This window comes from Poecilia latipinna, unplaced genomic scaffold, assembly GCF_001443285.1.
Source record: "Poecilia latipinna isolate Pla-1442-1.1 unplaced genomic scaffold, P_latipinna-1.0 Scaffold914, whole genome shotgun sequence".
NCBI lineage: Eukaryota > Metazoa > Chordata > Actinopteri > Cyprinodontiformes > Poeciliidae > Poecilia > Poecilia latipinna.
This window is the reverse complement of record NW_015113530.1, coordinates 148,554-169,034: the sequence shown is the minus strand read 5'-3', so window position 1 is coordinate 169,034 and position 20,481 is coordinate 148,554. Positions and strand designations below refer to the sequence as shown.

At 40.9% G+C, this 20,481-nt stretch overlaps 1 protein-coding gene across 1 annotated transcript in view; it reads left to right on the top strand.

Annotated features, from left to right (window-relative positions):
• The window catches only part of kmt2e (lysine (K)-specific methyltransferase 2E), a 43,836-nt gene that overhangs the window by 14,846 nt on the left and 8,509 nt on the right, over positions 1-20,481 (top strand). Inside the window, exons 3-25 of the mRNA XM_015048925.1 lie at positions 2,859-2,970; positions 4,206-4,435; positions 4,513-4,652; positions 4,995-5,176; positions 5,270-5,308; positions 5,919-6,119; positions 6,203-6,333; positions 6,642-6,759; positions 7,089-7,198; positions 7,281-7,533; positions 8,801-8,899; positions 12,852-12,923; positions 13,291-13,476; positions 14,438-14,764; positions 15,511-15,810; positions 16,555-16,705; positions 17,094-17,323; positions 17,397-17,450; positions 17,855-18,415; positions 18,739-18,968; positions 19,046-19,125; positions 19,943-20,022; positions 20,120-20,477. Coding sequence (XP_014904411.1) covers positions 2,859-2,970; positions 4,206-4,435; positions 4,513-4,652; positions 4,995-5,176; positions 5,270-5,308; positions 5,919-6,119; positions 6,203-6,333; positions 6,642-6,759; positions 7,089-7,198; positions 7,281-7,533; positions 8,801-8,899; positions 12,852-12,923; positions 13,291-13,476; positions 14,438-14,764; positions 15,511-15,810; positions 16,555-16,705; positions 17,094-17,323; positions 17,397-17,450; positions 17,855-18,415; positions 18,739-18,968; positions 19,046-19,125; positions 19,943-20,022; positions 20,120-20,477 — 4,244 coding nt within the window. The remainder of the gene's footprint in view (positions 1-2,858; positions 2,971-4,205; positions 4,436-4,512; positions 4,653-4,994; positions 5,177-5,269; positions 5,309-5,918; positions 6,120-6,202; positions 6,334-6,641; positions 6,760-7,088; positions 7,199-7,280; positions 7,534-8,800; positions 8,900-12,851; positions 12,924-13,290; positions 13,477-14,437; positions 14,765-15,510; positions 15,811-16,554; positions 16,706-17,093; positions 17,324-17,396; positions 17,451-17,854; positions 18,416-18,738; positions 18,969-19,045; positions 19,126-19,942; positions 20,023-20,119; positions 20,478-20,481) is intronic.

Genomic DNA, 20,481 nt, shown 5'->3' with positions numbered 1-20,481 from the left:
TATTATTTTGATTGAAGAAAACTGAAGAAATGTTTCGTCTATTCTCTGCAATAAAAACAGGATCGTTTGAAAACACTTTCTGTATTTAGCCAAGTTTTAAACAGCAATTTGTTCACTTTAGCGAACAAGGCAGTGAGTAAATGTGGTTCCATTAAAACAGAAGTAAATCAGAAAACTTTGAAAAGATGATGATCACTTTGAGTTGCATCATTTTTGTAAGTAGATTTTAATTTAAGAATTTAAGTTTTGTCCTAATTTATTGCACGAAATCAGTCCTTGGAACACCCTTGATTTAAACCTTTACCCTACTTACAGCTGGAACGATTAATCGTGATTAATCAATTTTTTTAAAATAATCGTGAACTAATTTAGTGATTAATTGTTAACTTGTGTATAGAGATTCAAAAATAAGCTATTTGTCGACAAAATAACATTAGGAGCAATAATCAAGTCAAAATTGTGCAACATATACGTACATTTTGTATTGAATTTGGGTTGAATCGATTGTGATCGTTTTTTGAAGTAATTGTCAGCTAATTTAGCATTTGATTAATTAACTGGAGAACACAGACTCAAAAACAAACCATTTGCTGAAAAAGCAACATATACTTAAGCCAAAACTGTACAAAAATATATATAGAATTTGGGTTGAAACAATTAATCGTGATTAATGAAATAATCGATTGTTTACTGGAGCATACAGACTCAAAAAGGACTTTTTCTGAAACATGTTTAGAACAGTAATTAAGCAAAAAATTGCACACACAAAAAAACGTTTAGCATTTAATATAAAAACACTTTTGTTTGTTTTACTAAAACGTCACAAGAAATTCTACGTTGTTGCATTTTAGGCAATAAAATGTTTATTTTCTTATTTTAAAAAAATTAATGTAGTTATGTTATTTGTCTACTAATGTATTTCTAATATTACATAAACAGTATGTAAGTAGTTAGATGAAAAATATGTAGAATGTTCCAAGTTTTTACCTAAATAATCGCTTCTTCATCTGAGCATAAAAATAAAACTGTAGCTGCGTTTTCCCCCAATAAATTCTGTATTTAGTTATGCTAAACAGTTTTTATTCAGATTAATCATTAGCATGAAGTTTCCTCCGGTGTAAATGAAACCGACTTGCACTTGGAGCGTGTGTAATCTGGCAGTTGATCTGCTCTGTGCACACACCCCTCGGGCCGGCGCCGCCTCCAGACCTCATGCTCGCTCGTACGTTTTCACTTTGACAGTGACGAGCCGAGCGGCAATACTCACAGGAAGTGTTGCACAGAGCTCGATCGGCGTGCAAGAGCAGCAGAACGGGGCGAGGAGGGCTCACACAGGTACCGTAGAACCGCATTAGCTTGGGAATTACGGGTCGAGGAGGCCGGGTTGAACTTTTCAGTCGCTGCTCGACTCCTTCCTGGTTGTAAAGTCGTTAATCTCGAGCCGTTCCCACGTAGACGTGCCTGTTGGAGTTTTATCCTGGCTCTGTTTTTTATGTATTAGAGCTTCTTTAAGTGTCATGAGACAGAGCAGCAGAGTAAATATGCTCATCAGCTGCCACACATACTCTGCGGTGTTTATTTTCCCACAGCTCGGAGCGATTTCTCCACAAAACTCGTGTGTTTTCACTTGACTAAACGTGGATCTTTTATGAGCGCTGCTGCTCCTCATGTTTCCCTCGTTTTCTCTTTTGTTTTCTCCTCTTCGTACTTGACCATGTTGTCGCACCATTCGTTTTTCTCTTTTTGCCAGTTCCACTTCCCTCTTTTTCTACTAGCTCTCCTGCAGCAATGAAGTCCAGATCAGAACCATCACAATAAGGGCCGGTTGGCTCCAGAAACTGGTTCTCTCGGGTCGGGGAAAGCTGCTCTACTGGTTTGACGTGAATCGCTCTGAAACAAAATTATGCGTTTGTTGTTGCCTTCCTTGTACGTGAAGTTGAAGATGAATCTGTGTCTTGTTTCTGCATTTTTAACTGCCTTATTAAATCATGGAGGTCCAAAGTGCGGCCTGGGGGCCATTTGTGGCCGTTGAGATGATTCTCTGTGGTCCTTGTGTGCAATTCAGGAGTAGGACAAGTTTATTTCACCATAAGCTTAAAACAGATGGAAATGAGGCGATGCAGATGAATCAAACTTAAGAAATAACACAAATTAATCTCATTTTTTGTTTTAATTTTAATTTCATTGTATATGACCAAAAACATTTTGTAACTTTTCCTCCAAAGTAGAAATGTGTCACAGTAACAAGAGGGTTTTAAAAGAAAAGAGGGCTGTTGCAGTAAATCAATCAATCGCATGTTGAATTAAAACAAACTCGATCATTTCTGTTTGTGTGACTTATCTTTTTCCTCTTTTCTACCAGAAACTGGATGATAAAAGTCTAAAGTCTGGTGTTTTGGTCTCGATTAATTCCTTTTTTGAAGGACAGTTTGGTTTAGAGACTTCAAAATTCATTTTATTTGTTTTATTTTGTATATTTAAAATGTTCCAGTGTTAAATGTTCATCATAATTTAAAGTTTATTGATTTTTGAGAATGTTTTCCTGCATTTCTAAACCATTAAATTACTTTAAAAAAACTTTCAAAACAACAACATAAAAGTTTATCACAGTAACTTCTAGCCTAGTTGCATCATGTTACTGTAGCCTGCAAATTGTTTTACAATAGAATCGTTTTTGCATTTTTCATAACAAAATGGATTAAAAAAAATGTTTGTAGCTACTTTTAACTCTTACTGCTAAAAGTTTGAAGAATAATTTCCTTCCAGCTTTAGCGTCACACCTGCTAATCAAACATGTTGTGATTTCACCTTGATGGGCTGGTGTTTCTGTGAGTGACGTTTCCGTTTCTCGCCAGCAGACCAGAATCCGTGGAGGCCAGCCCCGTGGTGGTGGAAAAGTCCAGCTACCCACACCAGATTTACAGCAGCTCTTCTCACCATTCCCACAGTTACATCGGCCTGCCTTACGCTGTGAGTACATCGCTTTGATTTCATTATTAGTAATCAAACCTGACTCTGCACACAGATAAAGGAGACTCAAAAGAGACCGGCTCCTGTTTTTTTTTATTAAGTTAAATTAGTTTCTCTGGGAGAAAATTTAACTGATTTCTTCAATAAAAGTCTTATTTATTTAAATTTTAGGCAGTCACGTCTTAAATTTATAAATGATACTGAAAAGCAATAAACTCTGTAAAAAAACAACTTTAAAAGCTTTTATTTAGTAGCTACTGATGAATTCTGCTACTAAAACTGGAATTTTCTTCATCATGAAATAATGAAAATCAGAATCCAAACAATTAAATCATCATATTCCTAAAAAAAAAGTAGAAATTAAACTTTCAGCTTTGATCTGATCAAAGTTTAAACATGTAAATGAATTAAATCAGTGGAAGAAGCTGGAGGTTTTCTCCTCCTGCTGTTAAATTCCTGTAAGCCAAAGGACACGTGTTAGCATCTCCGTCCCCTTTCATTTCAGTACAGAGAGGAGGCTAGCTAGCGTTAGCCCGCTCCTCATGCAAAGATCTCAGCGTTCTAGCAAAGATCTTCAGTAGCAGACAGATGCTGACGCTGAAAGCTTTGTGGCTGTTTAGAGTTTTTCTGAGAACTGAGCAGCGTCTTAAAATCTTAAGATAAAAACAATAAATAAATAATTAAAACAAAAATAATAATGACACAAACAAATAAATAAAATAAAATGTAAATTTCTTTTTAACAATTTTTTTAATCATAAAATTACCAAAATATGCTTCTTTAGAAAAATTCTTATTGCTATTGTATTTTAATACAATAATTAATATTTATCTTATATTAGCTATATGCTAATATTAGCATGTTATTAACTATGTGCTAATAATATTAGCATATAGCTAGCGATAGCCCACTAGCTAGCAGGCTAGTATATTATATTATTATGTACTAATTATAATATGAAAAATATTTTTAATATTAAAATAAATAATATTTCATACCTGTATATAAGCTATTAATTTATTATGTACGTGTTTTTATATATTTCATATTTAGTCATTTAAATCACTTACAGTATCACACTTATTTTTCTAAATTTTATATTGCTTATTGTTATATTTTTATTTACCAATATTTAACGCTTTGGATGGAGTAACTGTCGGCATATAAGCGATTTCCCTTTGGGGATCGATAAAGTACATTTGGATCCTCATCCTTTACTTTCTCTTCATTTTCAGGACCATAATTATGGGGCGCGGCCCCCACCGACGCCGCCAGCCTCCCCCCCGCCCTCCATGTTGATCCGACAGGGAGAGGTGGTTCCCTTCGGTTCCGGGCCCCAAGATGAAGCGTCCCGGGGAACAACGCTCAGCACGTCTGAAGACAGCAGCTACGGGACCGACATCACCCGGTGCATCTGTGGCTTCACCCACGACGACGGCTACATGATCTGCTGTGACAAGTGCAGGTAAAAAACGGCTTGATTCAACTTTAATGACGCTAAAAATGGAGATAAAGTTTATAAATTCATCGTTTTTTTTTTAGTGCCTGGCAGCACATAGACTGCATGGGCATCGACAGGCAGAACATTCCTGAGACCTACTTGTGCGAACGGTGCCAACCGCGACATCTGGACCGAGAGAGGGCCATCCTGCTACAGACCAGGAAGAGAGAGTGTTTATCTGGTGAGCAGCACCGTGAAAAACATGAAAATGATGAGTCACTGGCTGAAACCGTTGCTGTTCTGAAAGCTGGGTTCAACTTAGACGTTTTCTGAGAGAGTCCAGAGATGCTCAGTTCTGCTTTTCTGGCTTCCTTGCTGCAGTAAACGGCCAACAAAATAAATTTTCCAAGCCTGATTTTAGCCCACAGTGACACCTGCTGGATAAGCACCAAACTACATCTTTGTAGCTCATTGTCTGACAAGCAGCTTGTTCTATTATTGCAACCCGACTGGCTTTTATTTTGCCTGCAGCAGATGCAGCTTTTTATAGCTCGGCATGCTTGTAACTTCTCTGCTTGTTCAGATGGGGACACGAGCGCGACAGAGAGCGGAGATGAGGTTCCACTAGAGCTCTATTCCACCTTCCAGCACACACCCACCACCATCACGCTGACCACAGGCCGCCTTGGCAACAAACAGGCCGACAAGAAGCGCAAAAAGAGCGGTGACAAAGACCCGCCGGCCTCTTCTGCCCGCGCCAAGAAGGTCGACTTTCACTCGTTCTGCCACAATAAGCAGATTTTGATTCGAAGTATCTGAAACTCATTTTAACTCTGAACCTGATTGGTTTCTTTGTAGGCCTTCAGAGAGGGGTCCAGAAAATCCTCTAGAGTGAAGGTAAACGCACAAAAAACACAAATATTATTCTTCTAGGACAACGATTACTCGATTAATCAATTATCCTGGCAATTAATCGATTAATCATATAAAAATCCAGCACATTCTGCTGATTTTTTTAACTTGACCACAAACCTTTTTATTTCTATATCATAAAGAATGAAAAGAATCAAATGATTTATCCCCTTTAAAATAAGAAAATAAACATTTTACTGCCTAAAATGCAACAAAGCAGCATCATTTAACCACTTGTGCTATTTTTATGAAGTATTAGAAACACATTAAAAGTTGCAAGTGAGCTATTAATTTTCTTCTTAAATAAGAAAGTAAACATTTTTTGGCTAAATTCAATAACACAGCATTCCTGTAGGTGAAGCTTAAATTATTCCACTTTGAGTTAATTTGGTCTTAATTCCCAAATGTTTATATTTTTTATGCAGTTTTAGTTTAATTTCTGCTCAGAGCGTGCCATTCTTTTAGCAAATTGCCTCTTTTTGAGTTGGTTAACGATTAATCGATCCCTATTTGAGCTGATGATTATTTCAATAATCGATTAATCATGATTAATCGTTGGAGCTCTGCTGTATTAACCATGGGTTTTCCCTCTCAGGGTGCCGCTCCGGACACAGAGCCAGCGGAGCACCCTTCTATGTGGGAGAGTAAAATCAAGACGTGGATGGAGCGCTACGAAGAGGCCAGCAGCAACCAGTACAGCGAGGATGTCCAGGTGCTGCTGCGCGTCAAAGAGCAAGGCGACGGCAAGAACCTGGCGTACAACACGCACCCAGCCTCCTTCAAGCCCCCAGTGGAGGTAGTTTCTCATTCGTTTTGGTCGTTTTGGGTTACCGTCCGGCTCTCGTCTTGTGCTGAGGTCAGATTGTTTGTGCTGCTCAGAGTCAGGTTCAGAAGAACAAGAAGATCCTCAAAGCGGTGCGGGACTTGCCTCCAGACTCCCTCATCATCGAGTACAGGGGGAAGTTCATGCTTCGGCAGCAGTTTGAGGCCAACGGTTACTTCTTCAAGAGGTCAGGCAATCCTCATTACATTTATTCAACATGTGGATTTCACTGCTTTACAAAGCTGTTCTTAAAATTGGTCTCATTTCAACCACAAACTCTAAGTAGCAATCTTAAAAGTGTGGCGTTTTCTGTTCCCCGAACTGCAAATACGTATTTTTTCACAGTAATTTACTTCATTTATCACACAACTATCCTGACAAACTGCATAATAATTTGTGGTTCTGTCTCAAACTGAGGGTGTGAATACTTTTGCAAAGCCATTTACGTGAATTACTCTGCTGGATGTTTGTTTATTGTTTGGTTTTCCTCCTCAGGCCTTACCCGTTTGTTTTATTTTACTCAAAATTCGACGGAGTGGAGATGTGCGTGGACGCTCGCAGCTTCGGCAACGAAGCGCGCTTCATCCGTCGCTCCTGCACCCCCAACTCCGAGGTGAGTCCAGCAGACGGTTGAATATTTCACCAAAATCTTTCACATGTGGATACAAAGTCCTAATTTGGCACAGATGTTCCCAGAGGGAAGAAAAAAAAACATTAACCGTTGAAAAAGCCAAGATGGCCGACAAGGAACATTTAGTTTTGCACTGAATTTGCCAACATTTATCACAGATAATTACTGTTGGTGTCAATTTGGACAGGAATTTAAGCTTAAGTGAAAAATAAAAACCACCATATCCAACATGGTTATTTTTGCAGTAACATCTTGATGCAAATTTATCTTCTTATCATTTATTTGTCCCGTTGTTTTAATAAATCCTCCAGGTGCGGCATGTCATTGAGGACGGCATGCTGCATTTATACATCTACTCCCTGAGGCCGATCTCCAAAGGCACCGAAATCACAATCGGCTTTGATTTCGATTATGGCAGCTGGTGAGTGCAGCAGATGATCACAAATAGCAGAAAAGGTGATTTTAATCTTAAACTTTATCGTCTTTCTTCTCCTTTTCTCCAGTAAATACAAGGTAGATTGTGCCTGTGTGAAGGGGAACCAGGAGTGCCCGGTGCTGAAGCACAACCAGGAGCCCACCGAGAACCTGAGCGCCGGCGGGAGACGCAGGGGCAGCCGCAAGGACAAGGAGTCGGTCCGAGACGACCCGGGTCAGAACCAGAACGTGGCTCTGGACGGCGAGGGGAAGGGGAAGAGTTTAGGAGACGGGAAGCAGAGGAAACTCTCCCCGCTGCGGCTCTCCATCTCAAACAACCAGGCAAGTTCAAACCACAGAGTCCATGTCTCCTCCCGCTCTTCACGTCTCCAGGGTTCGTACGAGAAATCCTGGAAAGTGCTTGAGTTTCATTCTGGTGTTTTCAAGGTTTGGAAAGTGCTTGACTGTATCTTAACGTTTGATTAAAAGCCTAAATTTACCAGATATTTTCACAAACCTGATTTAACTGTATGAGATTAAATCAGTTAGTTAAGATTACTAAAATTATTTCTATTTTCTAAATTCCAAAAAACATTTTTTAGATTTCTTTTGTAATTGTTTTGTATTTTAAGCATTTAATTTGAGCATTAAGGTCATTTATTTTAACACAATTTGTTTGGATTCTTTCTATTTTAATTAATTGTTATTCCTCATGATTTATTGATCGAATTACATTTTATATGTTAAACGTTGTTGAAATTGGGAATCTTTTTTGTTAAATTAGTGTTTTGTTTTCATAGCTGGGGGAACAGGCTGTGTATGAACGAGACTTTTCAAAGTATAAAATCACGTTTTAGCCTAAATTTGGAAAACTTTACATGTAGCTGAAACAAGATATTTAAAGATGATAAAAAGACAAATACAATATTTTTTTCTCAGTGTCTGACGTGAAATATAATTAAACTTACTGAGAATCACCAAAATAATTTCTATTTGCTAATTGTCAGAGAACATAACGAGAATATTTTTATTTTTAGATTTTTTTGTAACTTTCAGGTGTTTAAGGTGTGAAAGACACTTTCATATCTTCCTTGCTGTAGAACAAAGAATACTATCACAAAACCTTATTAATAATCATAAATTATATATATATATATATATATATATATATATATATACAGGTGATGCCTTTAAAACTTGCCTTGAAAATGCTTGAAAGTCTTTGAATTTCACCGTGTGAATTTTTAATTTTGTTCTTTTTTAAAAACGTTCTTTGCATGTATTGTTTTGTCGTTGCTCATCATGTATTGTTTTCCCTTGTTTTCCCATCATCCCTTTATGCATTAACGCAATCCTAATTTAAAGTCTGCACTCAAAATGATTCATTCAGGATTATTTACCAGGTTAAGGTTGTTTTTAAAACACGATTCCTGACGAATGAAGAAAGAAAAGTGCGTAAAAGGCCCTAAAAACCAACAAATTGAAGAAATTTCCACCTTTACACCCTGTCCTCAGCCTTTCCCTGTCTCCCTCTAGTCTGTAGTCGGGCTGAGTTTTCAGCCATGATGAGAAAAAAATGGCCATACACGGCTCTCCCCTCCTCTTACAGGATCCTGAGTTATTTGAGGATCTAGAAGACAAAACCTCCGTTAGCAATGAAGTAGAGATGGAGTCAGAGGAGCAGATTGCAGAGAGGAGGAGGAAGATGGTAAGTGTGCAAAGTGAGGGACTTGAGCTTCTTTTGCTATGCAGCCGCCCAGCAGAGAGTAAAACTAAAAGTAATGATGGTAGAAACCAAACTGTCCCCTGATGCTGCTCCCTGTCTGCTGAGGGCTTTTGGACGGGAGCCGGCGGCGTTCCTGCTGTAGTCTAAAACTCAGAGGTTTGCACCAACGCAGCATTTATATGTCCGTTCTGGGTTTTCATGGATTCATTTGAACCATTTCGTTTCCCAGGTGGAATAAAGTGAACAATAAGTTTGAGTTAATTGATTTATTCATTCCGACAAATTCAGGTGATGTCACGATTAGTCGCACGATGAATTAAAACTATTTCAGTATTTCTTGAAGGGCAGTTTTGCCCTAGGGTCATGTTCGTCTCATATGAGAGAAATTTATCTTGGAAGGTGAAGAAAGATTATAAGATGGTAAAAATCAGTTTTGTTGTTTGTTTGGGATCAAATTCTAAAATACGTATTTATTAATCCCAAAAGGAAGTTAAATAATACAATTTTATTGTTAAATGAAAATTTAATTCTATCTATATTTAGTTTTACTATTAATGTAACTAAATAATTCTGGATGTGAATTAGCGGTGAAATTGAAGAATTTAGACTCACCCCTCAGCATGATTCCACCACTACCGTGCTAGCTAAAATATTTGTGGCAAAAACAGGTGGAGCGTTCCGCTTTTAGAGTAGTAAACATTGAAGCAGAATGGTTCAGATGAACCCATTAAAAGCCAAATTGGATGACCTTGATGTTGCGTTTGTGTAACCTTCTGACTCCAACTGTAGCCTCCTCTTCATCACTCATCTCTGCTACGTCGCCCACCACTATCGTCGCCTTTGTTGCTCTTCTGCTCATTATTTTGCCCTCCTTCAGCTTTTACGTTTTTTTTTCTTGCAACACTGAAGCTTCAAGATTTATTTATTTTTTTCCATATTTTCCTGACTATTTCTTTTGAAACGACACATAAACAGTAATTTCCCATCATTCATTGGAGCGTTTCCTGAGTGCATTACAGCTTCATTGCTGTCTAAAATGGCATGTCGCGGTATCAACCACTCCCTGCACTCGCTGCCAAATGGCCTCATGTCCCTGAGAGATGGGGATCACACACACACACACACACTGGAAATTACCCTGCAGTCAGCTTCATTTCACACGGTGGATCCAAGGTGTAAAACGCTGACTCATCTTTGGGCAACATACAGTTGTGCTAATCGGCGAAAGAGATGGATAGATTAAGGGAGGAGGACAGGAAGGGATGACTTTAGCATAACCAATGAGCTGCTGTCTGTGGACAGAGCTGCAACAAACAGGCCAGCATTCACACACAATCACTAACTACTGTAGAAGATGCTAGTGGCTGTTGCAAAACACAGAGCTGTTTATGTAGTCACCACTGGTCTAAGACTCATTTAGTTGGCACAATTCAAGGAGTATTGATATGGTGTCATAGTAATAACATTAGCATTTTAGCTCATTTTTAAATAGAAGCTAGCCTACAGAATTATGTAAGGCAATGCTAGTTAACATGCTATTGACAGGTAATTTAGCATTTACACTGTAGGGTTGCACAACTTCATGCGTCAACTAGTTGCTGTGATGTCATAGAAACGGAAGACAAATTGCCTCACAGGCTTGATTAGCTATTTTTACAACAGATGTTGACAAAAGACCACTTGGACAAAAGTCTAGCTAGCCCACATGCTAATGACAGCAGTTTGACACCATTGTCTGCATATAAAATGGTGTAAAGCAATGTTGGTCATCATAATAGTAATAACCCTCATGCTAATGTTAGCATTTTAGCCAATTCACATATAAAAGCTAAACCTAATCTACTGAATGGAGTAAGTCACTGTTGGTCAACTGGATAGCAGTAGCCTATTAGCATTAGCCTCATTAACAAATAAGGCAATGCTGGCTACTTTGCTCGTGATAACCTACATGCTTCTGATGGCATGAAGTAAGGTAATGTTTGCCAACTTGCTAGTGTTAGCCCACATGCTATGGACAGCATTTTAGCTAACCCTAGTAATGTATACACTATTTGTATACTATATGGTGTAAATCAATGTCGGTCAATATGCTTGTGAACCCTCATGCTAACGTTAGCATTAATTTTAGTATAAAAGCTAAACTCGACCTATTGAATGGAGTAAGAATGCACTACTGTTGGTCAACATGCTAGTCGTAGTATTCATGCTAATGTTAGCATTTTAGCTAATTTTGAAAAAGCAAAGGGTAAACTTTTGAGTAAAATTGAGCAATATTAGCTAACTTGCTAGTGATAGCCCACATGCTATTAGCAGCATTTTAGTGAACTTTATGCCCTACTGTTTGCATACTAGATTGTGTAAGTCACTTAGTCAACATGATAGCAGTAGCCCTCATGCTGAAGTTAGTGTTTTAGTTAATTTTGGTGGCTTGATATGGACTCGGTTCTCAATACAATATTTTATGGTATTTACAATGATGACAATGACAATGATAAAAGAGAAGCTAAAATGTCTTATTGCTAATTCATCCATAAAAACATGAAACTGCTCTGAAGTAAAACCTGCCACATGTCTAATCCTGCAGTGCACGTGTTATTTTTAGGTGTGCTGCTATTCATATGCAAATGTTGACCCACAACCACTCCATTCAGTCACATTTTCAAGTATTTTCAAATTTACTGGCACTCACTCTATCTAGGGATTCCCATCAGTTACAGCTGGCCAACATTAATAAACATCCCTGTAATGTTTTCCACCTGATAACAATAGACAACATCTATAACTGGCAGATCTGTTCTTTAAGCATTTTCCATCAGTGGAGCAACACTCGAGCTTCTCCTTTAACAATTGAAAGGATCTCTGGCTACTGTGTTAAGCCATCATTAACCCCAAAGGTTGATTTTTGTTGCTTTCTGTGGTCATTTAGCCGCCAAACGTTTTGGATCATGTAGGGGTGATAATACAGACTAACTGGTATGAAGATGCAGCTCTTTGCAGTCCTTCTACGTCAGTGAAAATTAGAGATATATTTACCTCCCTCATCCTCCTCCTCTCTATCTGTGGTGCCATAAAAAAACTTGGATCCTTGTCCAGTTTAGTTTATTGCTCTGCAGGTTGTACATTTGTATCTTATTTTCTTTACAACAGGGGTGTCCAAATTTTTGGTCACATTAGCCAAAATTATTAGCTCAAAAGTACTTGGAGGCCAGAAAAATATAATTTTGAAAAACTAAAGTCACCTAAAGGTTATGATTTATTATCTATTCAACAATAAACTAAGCATGAACCACTTTAATTAAACAAGTATTTTTAATTTTTTTTTCTTTTTTGTAGGAACAAGATCATAAATCCAAAATGTCAAAGGGTTTTTCTCTGGTTGCTTTTTATTTTGGGCTTGATTAAAGTAAATTTACAGAAGTTTTAACATAGCAACTGAAAACTGATTTGGGTGCAACCAAGTGTACTTTAGCGTAAAGTCAATCAGTAGATTTGGTCCCAGTTACCATGACAAGATTTTAATTTAAAAGTTGTAGTTTTGTTCTACTTTAATGTATTCTGGAATTACTGTCGACTGGCGGCCAAATCGACTGAAATTGGGTTTTTTTGTGGCCGCTGAAATTAGTCCAGCGGCCCGGACCCCACCTTGAACACCACCAATCTAAAATGTTAGATGCTTATTTAAACCAGGAGATCAGATTTGGTTTTCCACACCAAAATTAGTCTAATTTAAATTAAAAATTAAGATTTTTAAGTTAAAACTGCACAGTTTTGGGCTTTTATGCAGCACATGAGCACTTAGCGACGGCCAGCATTCCTTCAGGGTACCTGGGGTATCTCTGGCACTCAGATTAAATGTATTTTCAGCCAGACATGGCGAGTGTTTGCGGAGAGCGTTGCTTCTCTAAACTGGGCTGTCTCTTCATTAAACATTCAGGCCAACCCAGCCGAGCAGTCCCATCTCCCTGTCGGGGCGGCTTCAAGCTGGAACGGGCCAAAACTGAAAGAGGTAAACTCGACCCCATACATAGCCAACATCATTCCAGGGTTCACCTCCACCAAATCGGCTCGTGGCGAACTAACCCCGTCTGTTGGTGGCGTGGATCTTTCTCTAAATGGTGGAGGCAGTTTCCATGCGAAGCGCTCAGCGGGACGTTTTGAACAATCTGGAGCCACTTTTTCACACTGCTTTTCCTACTTTTGGGTTTCTTTATTTGCATCTATCGCAAACCTTTTCCCTCCCAACTATCTGCATTTGCATCTCTGCGCTCCCTTAGAGTCGTTTTTGCTGTGTTAACCCTTTGTGGCTTCAGGGGGTCGTTGGATGCTAATGACTGTGCCGTTTCCTCCCAAACCCCGTGCCCGAATCACCGCAGACTCGAGAGGAGCGGAAGATGGAGGCCATCCTGCAAGCCTTCGCCAGGATGGAGAAACGGGAGAAACGCAGGGAGCAAGCGCTGGAGCGAATCGGCAGCGTGAAGACAGAAGTGGGCGGCCGCAGCGATATCAAAGAGGAACCGCCGGCCACGCCAGAAACCGTCGATTCTCCAGCTGTCATGCAGGTAAAAATACACAAAAAGACAGAATAACTTCTCTGGAAATATCTTAAAAACCTGTTTCACAGCTTATACAGGGGTGTGAAATCATTTAAATACTTTAAATTCAATTGTTTGATTTCTAGTTGAAGTTCATATTCAACAAACAAAGTGAATATTTGATTAAAAGCCTGAATTTACTGTTGAAACCAGATTTTTAACAAACATAATTTAAAAAAAATTCCCTTGCTGTCTGAAGTTAAATCATATTAAACTTTTCTTGTTTTAGGTTAGTTAGTTACCTAAATTATTTATATTTGCTACATTCCAGAAAACATAGCAAGAACATTTTTTTATATTTTTTGTGCATTTTTATGTATATATATATCAAATGAAAGTTATTTCAAAAATATTTTAGTTTCTCTTTTCCCTACTGTAGAATGTGGAATAATACCATAAACAAATATTAATAACAGTAAAAAAAAAAAGATATAATAATGAATTAAAACTGTCTTTTTTTTACTGGAAAAGTGTGAAAACTTATCTTGAACACTGCAGAAACAGGATCTTACCAAGTATTTTTGTCTAGTCTCTAGTTGCACTTGAAATAATACGAAACTAATTTAAGAGAAACTTTTCAGCAAGCTATAAGAACCTGATTGAAGTCAATTATTCCTCAATATTGGTTCTAGTTCCATTGGCAGATTGTTTCACTTGGAACAAGACGAATTTCCCATGTTATGAGTGAAATAATCTGCCAGCGGAAATAGAACTGGGTTGCTAGGCAACGGGCCGGGCTTGACTGGTGTTGCTAGGTAACGGCGCCAGTGGAACTAGAACTTCCCATCAATATTAAGGAATTATTGACTTAAAACAAACTCCTTTATCTTGATGAAAGTATACTAAGATATTTACACTAGAAACTAGATAAAAATAGTTGGTAAAATGTTAGTTTTTATTTTAGTGAACCCAGGTTTTTGTGTTGCAGCCGCCTCTTGAAATAAAGGAGGAGCCCGGACTGAAGCCGGCCAAGGTGAAACCGTCCCGGAACAGGAAGAGCTTCTCCAGGAACCGGACTCACATCGGGCAGCAGCGACGGCGTGCGCGCACCATCAGCACCTGCTCTGACCTGACGCCCAGCTCTCCAGCCGAACCCGTGGAGCCTCCAGCCACCGAAGCGCCGGAAGGAGAGGCGCCGGCGGCGCCAGAGCCTGAAGCAATCCCCTCCCACGTCCCGGAGAGCAGCCCTCCACACAGCAGCTCGCCGGCGCCGGACAGGACCCGCACTGGCAGCAAGAGCTACAAAACTAAAAAGGTTAGAAACGAGATTAGTCTGTCAATTAATCAAATAGAAAATAACTGGCAAATTCTGCAAATTTTTCCTTCTGAAATGCATAAAATACAAATAACAAATTTAATCATTTTTAAAATAAGTAACTAAAAATTGCACTGACTAAAATGCAATAACAAAGCATTCTTTGAGTGAACACTTGATCATTTGTCGATTAATTGACTGATTTTTGCATTAAAAGATTTACTTAAAACGAGACTTTGATCTTTACAGAATTTGAACAAGGTGAAGTTAAAACTGGGTAGAACATATTTACAACATTTTGTTTATCTTAAATGCAATAGATATATATATTTTTATTCAGATTTGGTTTAATTAATCCTGACTGTTGTTCTTTAATCAAATAGTCTTTTTCTGAGTCTGTATGCTCCAGTTAACGATTAATCGATTAAACTAAATTAGTTAACGATTATTTCAATGATCGATTAATCTAAATAATATTTGCTTTAAATACTCCAGTTAATGATTAAACAACTACAAATTAGTTGATATTTATTTCAATAATCAATTTATCATGATTAATTGTTTCATCTCTAATATTTATGCTTTAATTAGCCTTTAAATACTCCAGGTATCGAATCATTCATTACTAAACTAGTTGATGATTATTTGAACAATCGGTTAATCACGATTAATCGTTTCTTTCTTAAGAAAGACCCTTCAAACAGCCAGATAATTCTCCCCTCTGTCAAACTCTCTTTCCTCCCCAGCACTTTGTGAGCGAGTGGGTGGGGGAGAAACAGCAGGACCGCGGCAGCGTCCGAACGCCGGAACCGGTCCCGGACCGGCCGCTGAGAATAAGCAGCGACCCGGAAGTACTCGCCACACAGCTGAACGCCTTGCCAGGCATGACCTGCTCCCCGCAGGTGTACAGCACGCCCAAACACTACGTCCGCTTCTCGTCGCCGTTCCTGGCCAACCGCAGCCCGACCACGCCCGGCGTGCCCACCGGGAGGCGCCGCTCCAGGGAGCTGCCGGAAACGCCGCCGACCAGCGGCTCCTGCAAAAAGGTACCGGAGCCGGTTCTGAAGAACCTCCTGTCTGGGTTTACTGAAGTCAGTTAACATTTTCAATTTGTTTTCATCTGACAGACCAATTATAAACGAATGCATGGCGAGAAAGTGGAAGAAAACAAAGCGTCGTATTGGAAAAGATTTTCGTTTTTTGCTGAATAAATTATGGCTCCTTAAAAGTTACTATTAATTTTCTAAAGTCGATATTTAATCTTCCAGCTTTCTGGTTTGAACTGATCCTCCAGGATTGTCCCAAGTTTTATCTCTGTACATTTTTCCATCATCTTTGACTTGCTTCCCCACAGCATGGTGCTGCCACCACCATGTTTGACCATGCAGCCCAAAAATAAGAAATTTCCCAAATCTACTTCCACATGTTTAAGAAAATTAAATGATGTTGTAGCTCATGTTATGCAAATTTCTTTAAATCCTTTTCACAGATGCTGATTGTAGCAGTCTGTGTTACAGTGGTTCTAAAGAACCCTCTGACTGAAGACTGATCCTGTACAGATTATGGATGACCCCATCAGCTAATAATAATGATAATAATAATAAAGCATGTGTTTTCATAATGTTAAACTACTTTCTGTTGCTCTGTTTTGTAAAATCCATGGATGTTTGTTTGTCAGATGACAAAATGAAACAGTATAATAATCTTGTCTGAAACACTAAAATCTTTAGTGATATTTTGTAGCGGCTGCTGTCATTCGTTTACTAATTTTATCTTTTCCTTCTGTGCAGCGATGGTTGAAGCAGGCGCTGGAGGAGGAAGGCTCCACCAGCCCTGCCAGACGGCCCAGCCTCTTTCTGCCCGGCGACGGGCCGCTGAGCCCCTCCGTCAACGGAGACTCAGACAGTCCGCTGCTCTTCAACGGCACTTGCTCGCTTCCAGGTGGCCATTTTGTTTATTTTTAACACTTTCTTATAGATTTTAATTTAAAAGTCGTAGTTTTGTCTGAATTTATTTTATGTATTATTGAATTGTGGTCGATTGGCCACATAATATCATTGTAGGGGCAAAAAAAGGGCCCCCATCCCCTACTTTGAACATCCTCGATCTAAAAGATACGATGTTTATTCAAAGAAGGAGCTTCGGCTTCAAATTGTTTTTTGTTTTTTTTTTCCCAACTAAATTATGTTTTTATTTATTTACTACCAGCTAAATCACTGATGTCAAAACAGAAACCCAGACATGTGGATGTTTTGAACTCAGAAGTTATTAAAAACTAGAAATCTGAGTGTGTAGAAGTTTCTGACCCAACGCCGCCGCGTTCCTCCAGAGTTGCCAACTCCGCTGAAGAAGCGACGGCTGAGCCCACTGGACGCCTGCATATCGGAGAGCTCCACGCCGTACGGCTCGCCCTGCGCCACGCCGACCCGGACAGACCACTCCGAGCCGTCCGCGGCGCCCGGCCTCCTCGCCACCCCGCCCCGCCCCCGGACCGAAGAGCCTGGTGCCGAACCGGCCTCCAGCAATACCCCGACGCACGCACTTAACACCCCTCCAGAGGTACGGAGGCGCCGCCTAGCGCTCTGCCTGTTCCGATTAAAAATGGCGGCTGAGTTTGTTTCCTTATCCACAGATGGAGTCTTCAGAGGAAAACTCACCAGAGGTTAGAAAACCCTCCGTGCAAGAGGTGAGGCGCCGAGTCAGCACTTTACTGTCCGACGAGTCAGAGAGTCAGCGGGGCTGAGAGTCAGCGGGGCTGAGAGTCAGCGGGGCTGAGAGTCAGGGGGGCTGAGAGTCAGGGGGGCTGAGAGTCAGAGGGGCTGAGAGTCAGAGGGGCTGAGACGGTTTGGCCGTTTCAAACTTTTTGTTCATTTTATGGTTTTTCAAATCTGAATAAGTTTGAAAAAAACGAAACGCATCTGCATGTCTGTCCATCCATCCATCCATCCATCCATCCATCCATCCATCCATCCATCCAATATCTTTAAAATATGGATTGTTATTAAAACAATTACGTTCACATCTGAGCTTTTTCTCCTGAGTGTTTTTGTGTCAGAGGTCATGTGACGCTGATTGTCTCCGTCCCTGCAGGCTGATCGTCCTCCTTCGTTAGCGTCCTCTCCGTGTCTCCGGACTCCGGTCTCAGACGGAGTGTCTTCAGACGTCAAGCTTCCTGTCCCGGAGAGTCCGCAGCTTCCCGCTCCAGAGTCTGTGGACAGCGGCGAGGAGAGAACGGACGCCGCGCTCCCAGACGCTGCCGTCGAGGCTGCTTCCTCTGCAGACGCCTGTCCTTCCTCCTCTTCCTCCTCTTCCTCATACCCGGGCTGGATCAAAAGCCCAGACAGAGGCCTGGCTGGACCAGCTGGTCTGAACTTCTCCCCGGTCAACTCTAACCTTCGGGACCTCACCCCGTCTCACACGCTGGAGCCTCTGGCGGCTCCCTTCAGGCTGGAGCCGCCGGCCGCTGGGACGCCGCCGGCGGCGGCGGCTGGAACGGCGGCGCTGTCCGGCTCCCAGCCGCCATTCAGCGAGGCGCAGGGACAGCTGTTCTACCCCTGCTCCGACGAGGGCGGCTCGCTCGTCTTCTCCCGGTCACTGAATGGTGACGGCGAAGGAGGAGGGTCCGCACAGAACCCACCGCAAAGGAAGAAGGTCAGAGGTCACGTCTACTGTCTGCAATACAGAAATGCAAAATGGTTGTAATTTTACCCAGATTGGGATTTATCCTTCATCCATCCATCTTGTTGATCAGCAAGTGGCCTTTTTCTGAATCTGTTTTCTCCAGTTAATGATTAATTAATTATAAATAAGTGATCAGAATTGATTCATCACAATTTATCTGATTAATCATTTCATTTCTAATAGTTGTGAGTTAAATTGTCTTAAAGTTTGTTTGGACCTGACAGTTAGCTGAACTCTGCCCCCTGCTGGTGGATCAGAGCCTCCACTGACGGCGCGCCGCTCTGTTTTCCCAGGTTTCCTTGCTGGAGTACAGGAAGCGGCAGCGAGAAGCTCGCCGCAGCGGCTCCAAGACCGAGTGCAGCTCTCCGGTTTCCACCGTGCCGCCGCTGGCCGTGGAGGCGTTCCCCGTGGCTCTGGAGCCCGCCAGCGAGCCGGCGCCGTGCAGCGCAACCGCCGTGAAGGAGCCTCCAGCCAGCGAGGAGGCCGAGGCGTCAGGCGAGAAGGAGGGCGGCGAAGGCCAATGGTACGTTCCCTGTTTGGAGTCGCTGGATGAGTTTTAGCTTCATGTTGACTAAACCTGTTGCTGATGTTCATCATCAGGACGTCGTCGACCTCAGTGGAGCAGGCCAGGGAGCGCGGCTACCACAGAGCGCTGCTGCTCAGCAAAGATAAGGATGCTGGTACGGATAAATTATTTTAAAAATATACTACAGAGACAATTTATCATGCACCGTAACTTTTCATTCCAAGGTTGTTGACTATCTAAGCATCTCAGGCAACCAGCGATTATTTTTGTAATGAAATTAAATTTTATTTTTATTGCACATTTCAGCAACAAGGCATTTTAAAGAGCTTTACACCATAAAATGACAAAAATACAGTATCAATTATTCAATAATCAATTTTTCCATTGATTACTCAAATGATTAACCGATTAATAGGATAAAAAAGTTGACACATTCTGCATATTTTTCATTTAGCTACTTAATTCTTTCTTATATAATATTACAAATACATTAAATTATTGCATTTTAGACAATGAAATTTTTATTTCTTGTTTAAAATGTGAATGAATTATTCATTTGCACAACAGAGCATTCCTTTTAGCGTGGCGATTTATAGATTAACTGATTTTTTTAATTAACTAATTAATAATTTGACTGCAAAAAATTCTAAATAGGAGATTTCATTTGGGTTTATTTGTATATTTTTTGTCCGGTTTTGGTTAATTAATGTCTTATTGTGTTGTACTTTCAGCAAATTCCCATTTTTGAGTGTCCAGTTAGTGTATAATCAATTACTAAATTAGTTAATTTCAATCATCACAACTTTCCTTCGTTTATTTGGGGAAAGCTGAGTATGTAGCTTTGGCTTAATGTTTATGTAAGTGCTCCAGTTAACGATTAATCAATTACTCAATTAGTTGAAGCTTATTTCAATAATCGATTAATCTGATTAATCGTTTCAGTCGTAAAGTTTCCGTTTCTGTTGCATCAGATGGGGAACCAGAAGGAGGCGACACGCCGGCACTACGAGACTGTGCATCTCCAGTCCTACAGAAAACTCCGACTCACACCGTAAGACACCGCCGGTTCTGGTTCTGGTTCTGATCCGCAGATTGACTGAAGTTTGGCGTTAAAATAAGAACCGTTTCCTGTTTGTTCCTCGTTGCAGCCCTGCTCTCCCGGCGCTCTCTCCCAGCCTGCCAGTCGGCCGCTGAAGGACGAAGACGGCGACGCTCAGACGTGGTCGGCGAATCCCAACAGCAAGCTCGCCGGGCCCAAACCCGCCCCACTGACCCCGACCAAGCCGCCTCCGCCGCCCTCTTCCCCGGTCCACTACCCGAAGCCAGCGCCACAGGGTTCCCCCTACCGCAGCCAGAGGGCACTGTTCCCCTCCCAGCCTCCCGCCCAGCCGCCGCCTCAAACCGGGCCGCCGGCGTTCCCCCAGTTCGGCACGCAGACGGCGCCCCCTCCTCCCCCGCCGCCCCCCCCGGCTCCACCCGCCTCCCCGGCCTACTTCCCCAACCAGAGCCC